Source organism: Etheostoma cragini, chromosome 12, assembly GCF_013103735.1.
Source record: "Etheostoma cragini isolate CJK2018 chromosome 12, CSU_Ecrag_1.0, whole genome shotgun sequence".
Classification (NCBI taxonomy): domain Eukaryota; kingdom Metazoa; phylum Chordata; class Actinopteri; order Perciformes; family Percidae; genus Etheostoma; species Etheostoma cragini.
The window spans coordinates 21,045,087-21,055,891 of record NC_048418.1 but is presented as its reverse complement, the minus strand read 5'-3'; the positions used below and the strand labels follow the sequence as shown (position 1 = coordinate 21,055,891).

Below are 10,805 nucleotides of genomic sequence, written 5' to 3'. Positions count from 1 at the left end.
GAACCCTCTCCTGCTGAGTCTTACCTTGGAGGGCCCGTTGGAGTACATCAGAATCATGTTCTCGGCACCCTGTTTCACCTTTAACTCGATGTCATTCTGTCTTTTCAGGGCAGCGAGGCGGCTGCTGCTGGTGCACAGTCTTGCCTCACTGTTGGGAGTATCTGGGGTCAAAGGGCATTCTGGGTAAAGAACAAAAAAATGTGCAATTTATAACCTTATGGCACTTTGGTGACAACCACAGATATTTGACTCTGTATGTGCTGCTGGAGTTTGTCACAAATATACACCGACTGTAAATGGTAACTCAGCATGCATGGGCTATTTTTTGCTGCCAGCCATTTTGAAGTTAGCTGAACAGTTTCGCAGCACTAACTTTGCTTACAAAAACATGTCAGGTAGCAACTTCTGTAGTCGCATAATGTATCCAGAAAGGTCTGCTGTTTATAATGTGAGGAAGTATGTTAAAACAAGACTCCAATTGACTCACTCTCTCGACACAAAAACAACTACACAAGTTATGAACATTATGATCAACATCAGGAGTCTGACATGAAGTAGAAAATCAAATCAATAAATGGTGTCAGAGGGAGACTTTTAGAATTGGATTGGATGTGTCTTTTACACACTTGTTCTTGCTCTGTTATGCAGACACAGAAAACAGAAACATGTGACCGCATCAAACATGAACCCAAAGCACACACATATTCAGTTTGATTTGTTATCATGCTTTCTTAGGCAATCACTACTAATTTGAATGAATTTTCTGTCATCTCATTGGACCTCTTCTGAAGTCTGTTCAAAATTTAACAGCAGAGGGAAACCCTGCGGCCATCTCTATTCTGAGTAACGGAAGAAAAAAGAACAAGTGTGAACTTGCAGACGACTACCAAAACTGCAGTGACATTACGACATAAGCAAATGTGGTGTAAACACTTGTGACAATGATATATCCACATTTCAAACTTCTTTTGTCAAACTGCTTCTTGTCCATTCCCTAAAATCAGCGGAGACAACACAGTGTTACTGTGCCAATATCTGTTTAGGCTTTTGAGTTTCTCATGCATTCACACATACACCAGACAGACACAAAGTGAAAACAAGTGTCTCCTTTCCCCTGAGCTGGACCTCAGTTCTGGCCGCACGGTTTACGGTTTTGCCCTATTGTGTTGTTTTTTTTTGGTCATGTCTGGACTCGAAAGGTGCAGAGAAAACCCCTCCCCAGGCAGATCACTGTAGCACAGAGCAAATCATTCTCACACACAAGTGAGGTGGGCAAAAAACCTGCCTGACTTCTCCTGACTTGACTTGCAAGTTTAGTTTCAGTGTCTATGGTGTCATAAAACAACTGCTCTCAGAAAGGACCCAACGAGTACACTTAGTAAGAGTTGCCACATCCAAAACTCAAACAGTGCCATTTTCTTTAAAGGACCTACTTTTTTTTTTTCCAACTACTGTTTTTGAGATCATTAAGAGCCTGAATCGTAATCACAATTGCATTTTTGATTGCACAGCCTTATCATCTATGTAACATTGTTACTGTAATTCTCTCATTATAAATTTAAAGTGTAAAATAAGTCCCAAGACAAAAAATCAAGTAGCTTGACATTAAAACTCCAAGACCCATGTTAAAAAAAAACAAAAAAAAAACTGATTTCCCTGAAGGTGTCTTGAGTTCATCTAAGTGAACACGACTGGCGTTACTTAAAATAACAGCAGTGAGGAAAATCTGTTATTCGGGTGAGCGTTGCCAAACACAGATAACAATAACCAGCAGGCGGGTCTGTGATTCATTCACTGTGAATGTTTAATCAAAACAGTGTCTAAAGATTCCTTTAAGCACCTGCTGGATATGGCAAAAAGAAAGCATGTGACTCTTTGAACTGAAAGTTTAAATGATTCATAATTATTAATAGGCTGAGAGCATCACTGCTGAGGTTTTTGTGCAGGAGGAGGGGATGTTAGGCTTCCCGGGGCGACCCTCTTGTGTGTGTGTGTGTGTGTGTGTGTGTGTGTGTGTGTGTATCAACACAAGTCCCATACAAAAAAAAAATATATATATTATATATATATACACACACACACACACACACACACTGCGTATATCAATCAACCTTCTGAGTAGCATTACTGAAAGTGTGCAGAAAAGAAAGTGACGCACACACACACCCACACGGGGGGGGGGTGGGGGGTGGGGGGGGGGGGGGGGGGGGGGGGGGGGGGGGGGGGGGGGACACTTTCAGATTCTTATCGCATCCAAATCACATGGGTGTAGAGAAGCCTGTCGAGCAAGGTAAGAATTTAGCAGAGGCTTGAGGAAAAACGGGCCTTTGCGTTCATAAACTCCACATTGCGTACTTCAGTAGCGTCACAGAGATTACATCAACATCCCGTTAAGTCAGTGTCATGAGGAAAAAACAAAGGCACGCTGAGAAATACACGGCACTCTACGTTAGGGGCTTTCCTCTCTGCATGGGGGGGGTGTGGTTTGGTCAAGGTCACATCGAGCCAAGAATTCAAGGACCTCCACCCCTCCTTCTCAGCCCACGCTGGGCCAGAGGACAAGATACTGAGCTACTGAATAGCTGCAGGGCTGATGTCACTGCTGGACAGCTGACAGGGGGAACCCTCCCTCGGATTAACCCCATCTGTATCTGATGAGAAGGCAATGAGAAACATGCTAACAATACTCTGCAAACAGTTACATCATTATCATCATCATCAGAGCTGGACCAAAAACTGGCGTGGGTGGTTTGTCACTGGATATGTGATATGGTGACTGGAAGGGAAACAGACTGGACATGTATTCAGGAAGTAAACTGCTGATCTTGGGGCACGTCTCTATGTGAATGGGATCATACATGACAGAGGAAACTGGCCGGTGACCCTGCATCAGAGTTGCTGCGGCTGATGACAGACCTGAGAGTGAGTCGGCCCATTTCTGGCCTCAGATGAGTGGCGGAGGATAACCAGAGCCCCTCTCAACTTTCTCCGGGAACAAAAACACATTCTGACTGCTTGCAGAGGCAGAGAGCAACTCCTTCCTACTAATTCAGTAAACAAGTGCCGTCTCTTGCGAATTCGAGAGCTTAGCACATTTCAAGTTGTCTCATGACTGTGGAGCGGAGCTGGCTTCTCTGTCATTTTGCGATAGCCGGCGACATTCCGCTAGCGTCGCGTCACTTAAAAAGAAAGCTCCTGTTCATCAGATTGAGAGTCACCGAGTCAGGCTAAATTTGTTCCCACTTGAGATAACGCTTAACCAAGATGACCTCCCTTGCCTCCTCCTCATCTACTTCCTAATGTCAACTGACCTGGGGGGGATGTGATGTTAACAGGCAGACAAATAACATTCCTTCTCTTCCTGAATTCCCCCGGACACTCGCCACCAACAAATGCTGCATAAGGCACCTACTGTAACAAAACTACATTATGCTGTGGGTAACTCGCTCTAAAATCCATTGTTGTTGGAAAATGCACAGGAGCAGGCTTTCAACAGCCTCGGAGGGAAACAATCGACAGCTCATTGTAACGGCCTGTGGAATGTGGAATGCAACAATGTAAGCCTCTGGAGGGTGAGTCACCTCCAAACACTCAATGTGTGTTCATGTAGGTGTCGTTCTGACACAGCAGTGTAAAAATTATTTACTCAGCAATGCTTTGCATTTGCAATGAACCAGTATCTTGGAGAAAATGATAACGAGACTATATTTGGAAGAGAATTTGCTGTTTTGTGACATCACACCAGGGAAAAATCCTGGATAAAAAGGTAAAAATGGCTCTTTAGAATAGCAAGATAGCCATCCCAGAGGAAAGGCTGCAGGAGAACCCTCCAACCAAAGACAACTGGACTACAAATGTCAGTTAAATAAACTGCATCAAAACTTTGATCAATTCAATTATTTAGCTTAAAAATATCAATAATAAAATTTAAAATCTAAAGAAAAAGAAAAAAAACTATTTGAGTGTTAATTTGGGCAACATGTAACTAAATATACAATTTTGATGCTTTGATACAAGGAACATCGAGCTGAAGTAAAAGTGCACAACTACAACAATGATACAGCGTTTCCCCACACACACTCATTTGGAACTTTTTCTTTGCCACTGTCGCACTGGTGCTTGCTCTGTTGGGTCCTTGTAAATTCTGGAATGTGGTCTAGACCTACTCTATCTGTAAAGTGTCTCGAGATAGCTCTTGTTATGAATTGATACTATAAATAAAATTTAAATTTTCTGAAGAAAAGTCGCCAGTATTGTCCAGCCAACACGCAAGGTATTTCTCTCCTGTGGCCGCCACAGTCCCCTCTCTCTAAATCGGTTTTGTGAGCCCCTCCCCTCCACTCTCTCCTCATGTGTGGCAGCCATGCACACAGTGTGTAGGGAGGGGGGCGGGGAGGGAGGGGGAGGGGGCCAGTGTAGGTAGGAGAGACAGTGGGACGCGACGGGAGAAAGATGCAGCTGAGCTGGCCCTGGCCAAGCCTTCTTTGAGAAATCTTTATTGATCCTTGTCCCTCCCTTTGTAGAATTTCTTTTTTTACTTCAAAAGATAGACTACCTCAGTAATAAGTACAAGGTAAAAGCAATTCCTGTATTGAATTTGTGATTATTTGGCTAAAGATTTCTATTTGTCTCTATCTACCTTGCTGCACAACCACTAAGCTTTCTGCAATTGATTGCATAGTGACGTCACAAATATGCAACTGAGCATATGACGTCCCCCCCCCCGCCCCCCACCACAAATGGTTTTCTAATCTGTGGGAAACACTGCTATATTTGAGGAGGAAGTAGAGGATAGCATTAGCATATGTCAACCACCTGTCCTCCTTGGTTAATGTTTCCTAAATGCTCTGGGGCTGCTTTGCTGCGGCGTTTCTCTGTTACCTAGCAGTTCTTCAGGGTCTTTGACCACAATGTGGGCGTTGAGCTCTTGCAGCTCCTGGTGAAGCTCCTCCACCTTCTTGTTGGATTTTTTCAGCATGTTGTCGACATAAGCCAGGCTCTTCTTGTCTGTGGTGACCTGAGGGGTGGAGAGTGGATGACATAATTTATGTAATAGCAAAGATTTAAAAAGGGAAACTTTACCTACTTGAATCATAAATGTGAGTTTACAGTCAGGGGGAGAGCCACTCAGCCAGTGAAAACAGTCATAAAATGTCTTTGATTTTAATCTTTGATCTGTCTATCTTTTGACAGTTTTTAGTGGTGATAAAGAATAAAAATCTTCTGCTTGGGGTGGAGATGTGTTAACATTATGAGTTTTACTTTTTGTTTTTTTCTTAATTTGTTTTCAAATCCTGTGGCCCTGCTAATCTGTAACCCTAGGTCATGGTAGTAAATATTACATTTAATTTTAAAAGCCTTTCATAGAAAGACTCCACAACATATTCAGTGATTTTACCTTTCGCAGGTTCTCGGCACCTTCTTTGATCTTCAGCTCTTTGCGGATCTCGCGGCGGATCTGCTCCTTGATCTCGTCCAGCTTCTGTTGAACCATTGTGTCAGACAGGTCCAGGTTGTGTCCCAGTCCTAGTTGCTCCGCCACCAGCTGGCCCCTGGCATCCCCCTGAAAGAGGACAGCAAAGGAGGATGAGAAAAAACAAAAGAAGAAAAGGAGGAGATGATGAGGATGTGAAATGTAATTGAGAAGAGGTCAGCAAGAGAGGAGGAGAGAACATGGTGAGGCCAGTGACTCCTACAGGTTTCAGTAGTGTTTAGCCAACAGGACTTATCAATACCCAGAATGCAGCACCAAGGTTTAAAGGTTTGAAAACAGCTGAGGCTATTGCCACATAAAACATAAGCATTTCCGTTTTGTCGTGATGAGTGACAGCTCATGAAAACAGTAAGCAAGTGATAAAAACAGAGGAGGAGCTCCAGCTGTCACTCATATGACTTTCTTATAATAACTAAAGGGGGGGGGGATTCAATTCTGATTCAGAGGCCAACGATTTGATTGTAAACAAATTATCAGTGGATCTCGATGCAACCATTTTTTTATGTATACTTAATTTAGAAAAAATATGCATATAAATCTGAGTTTGTACGATTTCGACCTAAACGGTATTTGTCACACACAAGTTGTAATGAAATGTTTTGCGTACTGAGGTTTTTATTTTCTAGTCATTCCTTGCATAAGCCTTAAACAAGCTTGTGGAAGTCACCTTCACTCACAGTAATCTTCCATGTCAGAGATCCAGACATATTTTAAAGGTGGAGAATTGGCGTCTTAGAACATGAAACACGAGGTGGTCAGATGTAACGTGATAAAGTAGATTAACAGCCTTTTGTGTTTTACCTAATTATTGTATGCATGTCTTATAAGATCATGTGTATATATACACAAAACAGTGTTCATTTTCCTTCACTCTTTCCTAAGTTGTTGTCCATTATCCCATCCTCTTTCAGTCACTCTGTTTTCTGATTTGTACACGTCTGGAGACAGCAACTTCTAAATAAAAATCGACACATTTAAAACAAAAACAAACAAAAAATCGCGATGCATCTAAGGATCAATTTTTCCCCCCATCCCTAATAATAACCACCAAAATGTGTATGGAACATGCGTGATCTGATCTTAAGAATCAGGTGATTGCGCAACAAATTGATTTTTTAATCGGCATCACTCGCTCTCAGATATTAGGAGTTAGTTGTAAGAGAGTATCGATGGAAAACTGCACTTTAAAATAAAAGTGGCCCTTTTTTAGTGGTGCCTTTTATATTTAATTCAATGTTCAATTTGTTCACTAAAGGATTGTTGGAGTTTATTCCTTTTGTTTGTCTTTAATTCATCAAGCAAGTTGTATTGCAGCAGAATATTGAAAGCAGAAGAAAAACTGAAAATGTGATTTTGATATCAGTGTATTTATTGCAAGTACTATCAAAGCAATATTATCACACTTTATTGCAAATATTCCTTATATTGTGCAGCCCTAATCATTACAAATTTTCTATTACTTTGAAATGTATGAAGTTATGACTTAATTGCCCTGAGAATATCTTCTGACCAAACATGAGATTCAACACTGCCAAAGCGTAACCTGAATATTGTAGAGATGGATTTTAAACCTGAGCTAACCTCTGTATGCAGTGTTTCCTGCTGTCAGTCACCATTTACTTGCACCCTTAAAGCAGTCACCTTAACTAACGAGGGATTAGCGATCACTTCCTGAATGGCTTCCGATTTAAAGTCCATCATGAATACAGTAGGGATCGACTGTTACTGGTTTTTCAAGGCTGATACAGATTATTAGTGGTAAATTAAACCAATAGCCAATATTTGGAACCGATGTGCATTTGCAGTAAAAATGCAAATCTTTAAATCTGAATTAAGATTTTGAAATGCCCAACACAAAACTTTGATGCTTTGAGTAATTATTTAATAAATAAGAATCTTTCAACATAATACACAGTCAAAGATAGTCAAGTGTTGTTGGGGGGGGGGGGGGGGGGGGGGGGGGGGGGGGGGGGACTCAGTGGTGAGTGAAAACGAAGCAGAGGGACAGACACAGAGCAGTTGCAGAGCCAAAGTAGCGCATATTTGAATTAATCAAACACAGATCCGGAAAATCTGCAAAAAGACGGCCCGATAATTGGCCAGGGCCGATTATAGGTCTATCCCTAGAATACATTGGTGCAGTATTAGATATGTTCCACTGGTTGATAATGGAACACTAGGGGTGGTGGGCGGGTGGGGAATCAATACAGCATAGCATGGCAATATTTTCGGAGTCAAAAATGTATCAGTACGGGTGCCAAGTATCAATTTTTTATGATATAAATTGCATGAGATTTTAACCTTTTGGTACTACAATAATGAGATCAATTGTTTTTTCAGTCCTCTAGATGGAAAACTGAAATCAAATGAACAAACCAGAGGCATTTTATTCTTTTGACAAAACAGATGTTTACAAAGTTTTGCTTTGGGGACATAATTTGAAGTTGGCAAAAAGGTAATGAATTGCAATATATCACAGAATATCGCAATGTTTAAAATTGCAATAATATCGTATCATGATGCTATGATATCACGATAATACCGCATTGTGGGGACTTGTGATTCCCACCCCTATGGAATACATCCGGGATTATTTGAGGACTGGGAGTAACCAGTTTATTCCATTTCCTCTAAATTTGGCTCTTCTCATTTTAAATTTCTTGAGACTAGGGGTGCATGATATATTGACTTAATATTGTGTTTCGCAATATCACAATGCGCAATATTACATTGAAAGTGTCACAAAAAGAATGCAATATTTCTTTATTTTGTGGAGCAATGCGTCCCGTCTGTTGCCTGTGGGGCTTAGTTGTGTTTGATATAGAGCCCGCTTGAAACGCTATAATGATCAGGTTTTACTGGCCAGTTACCGTGCCACTTGCAAATGTCAGTCATGGGGCATGGGAACTCTCCCCCCAAAAAAGTACAACTCGAAGAGACACACTGAAATCACCAATGCTATAGCATATTTTTTGGCCAAAGATATGATGCCAATCCAAACAGTGGATAAAAAAGGCTTCAAGAAGCGACTGAATGAACTAGACAAATGGTACTAAATCCCATCCCGCACCCATTTCTCAGAGGTAGCTATCCCGCGCATTACAAAAGGCGGTTTGGAGTTGGATAGATTGAATATATTTCATTCAAGACCGACCTGTGGCCTGTGGTCCAGCCGCACTACGCAGCCGTATAGTAGTCTCACTGTGCACTGCATTGTTATGAATCATGAATATTGTTACGATGCGTTTTCCCATAACGTTTGTAATTGTAACTGTTTAAAAATATCTAAATTAATATCAATATCACAATATTCATAATCGATTTTGCAAAAATCACATTTTGTCAATATCGTCCAACCTTAGTTGAGACAGTATAACCTCTTAAAGCACCCACCTTATGCTCATTTTCAGGTTCATAATTGTATTTTGAGGTTGTACCAGAATAGGTTTACATGTTTTCATTTTCAAAAAGCACCAGATTTTTGTTGTACTGTACATTGCTACAGATCCTGTTTTCACCCTATGTGTTTGGGTCTCTGTTTTAGCGACAGAGTGAAACATCTCACTTCTTTACTATCTTTGTTTGGAGTTGTACATGCTCAGTAGCTAGGTAAGATCACATCAGCTGGATAACTCTTTCTCCAACTTTGGTCAGTACAAGGCAGGATGAGCAGGGAGACTCCTAAACGTTTGGAATACCTCCAGAAGAGGGACATGGAAGTAGTTTTTTTGGAGATTATGGTGAACTAGTGTGTGTTGTAGCAGTGTTTTGCCCATTAGAACAAGCTAGCATGCTAGCGCTAGTACGGTTAGCCACCCTGTCTCAGCTAGTTACGTAGAAAGCCGTGCAGATTTTGAACAGCACAGCCAGAGAATGAAGGCAGAGGACATTCAGAAACCTGTCTCTCACGCAAAACAGCATGGATATTTTTTTACAAGTTTGTATGCGGGTGGAAGCACCAGAGACACAAAGTTACCCCAAAATCCCCACTTTAATTGTGTTACATGGTTCCAACAATGAAACCAAAATAGTTCAACCTATGAGTCATCAGAGCTCATACAGGACTAAATGTAAAGCCTGCCCTCCCTTTGGTACTAACAATTGCTCAATTAGCTATGCATACACAATTCTATTCAACATCAGTGACCTTTTGAAGTTTTAAGGAAACCAGTGTAACGTGCACTCCTTTAAATCAAACTACGTATGCGACTCCAGATAACAGAACCATCCCAAATGTAAACGGTCAACCAGAACGCGCTGCCCTCTGAATAGCCCCTGATACCGTGCCAGAGTTTAACTCATAGCATTCATAAAATGAGGGTATAATTAGAAGTGAAAAACAGCCCATCGCCACTCATTGACTACCACGGGATCTGCATCTTGTTGCATTCATCATGACTTACTTACTACTATTACTATAAAAAGAAAGCAGTCAAACCAAACAGTAACATTTAGGCGTAATGCAATTATTTTGCCTATGGGCTACTGTTAAAAAAGTTTGTTTGAGGAGAGGGTGGTGAAAAGATAGATCAAGTCAACAAGACAAAACCTTCAGGCTTAACTTTCCGCCATACCTGAACATCGGTTTCCGCCAACTCCATTTCTAGATCGGTTAAACCAAACCGCCCTCGCATGTTCTGCTGACCACCACTAACTATCATGACATGAACTCCACTGAAGTTCTGTTAGGAGAAATGTTATCTTCTGCCACAAAGGTTAGGCTACACGATAGCTGGCAGAAGATCTGTCCAAAGCCACACTCATTTCCTCCGCTAGTATCCGATTCTCCAGCAGCTCTCTCATTCTGCTCCCTCTTTCTCACACAGACCACTGACATCAACAGGGAAGATAAACCATCTGAGCAGCAACAGCCAAATCCCTCTTAGCTTCTAACTCTGTGAGGTCAGAGCAGCCCAGAATGGGACATAATCTCACTCCAGGGAGACGACTGGGTCTAAAATTAACCCCAGTTAAAAACATAACACTGGCTGTCCATTGTGCCCCCCCCCCCCCCCCCCCCCCCCCCCCCCCCCCCCCCCCCCCCCCCCCCACGTAAAGCAACTTGAGTGGTGGAGGAGTAGCTGTGAAACAACATGCCCACAACTGTAAGTTGAAAACACAGTAAAGAGTGGTGTTCGAGTCTCAGTGTGGATGACAGTGAAGTTGGATGGTGCGTTTTATTTATTGGGAAAGCAAAGCACACAAGAGCCAATTAGGAATTAACCTTGCAAGATTGTCACTGAAAGACACACAAGTCAGTGAAGCACCATATAGGCTGTATGTTCTTTTAGCCATGCTACAGTTTCATAGA

General features: G+C 41.8%; 1 protein-coding gene across 2 annotated transcripts in view; it reads right to left on the bottom strand.

Annotated features, from left to right (window-relative positions):
- The window catches only part of pkn2 (protein kinase N2), a 31,579-nt gene that overhangs the window by 16,011 nt on the left and 4,763 nt on the right, over positions 1-10,805 (bottom strand). The window contains exons 1-4 of one of the 2 annotated variants that reach the window (XM_034887151.1): positions 10,069-10,339; positions 5,399-5,563; positions 4,882-5,017; positions 25-179 (exon numbers count right to left, since the gene is read on the bottom strand). In XM_034887151.1, the coding sequence (XP_034743042.1) occupies positions 25-179; positions 4,882-5,017; positions 5,399-5,563; positions 10,069-10,155 (543 nt within the window). In that variant the 5' untranslated portion in view covers positions 10,156-10,339. Of the gene's footprint in view, positions 1-24; positions 180-4,881; positions 5,018-5,398; positions 5,564-10,068; positions 10,340-10,805 lie in introns of those variants that run through there. The other variant, XM_034887152.1, reaches the window with a different exon arrangement.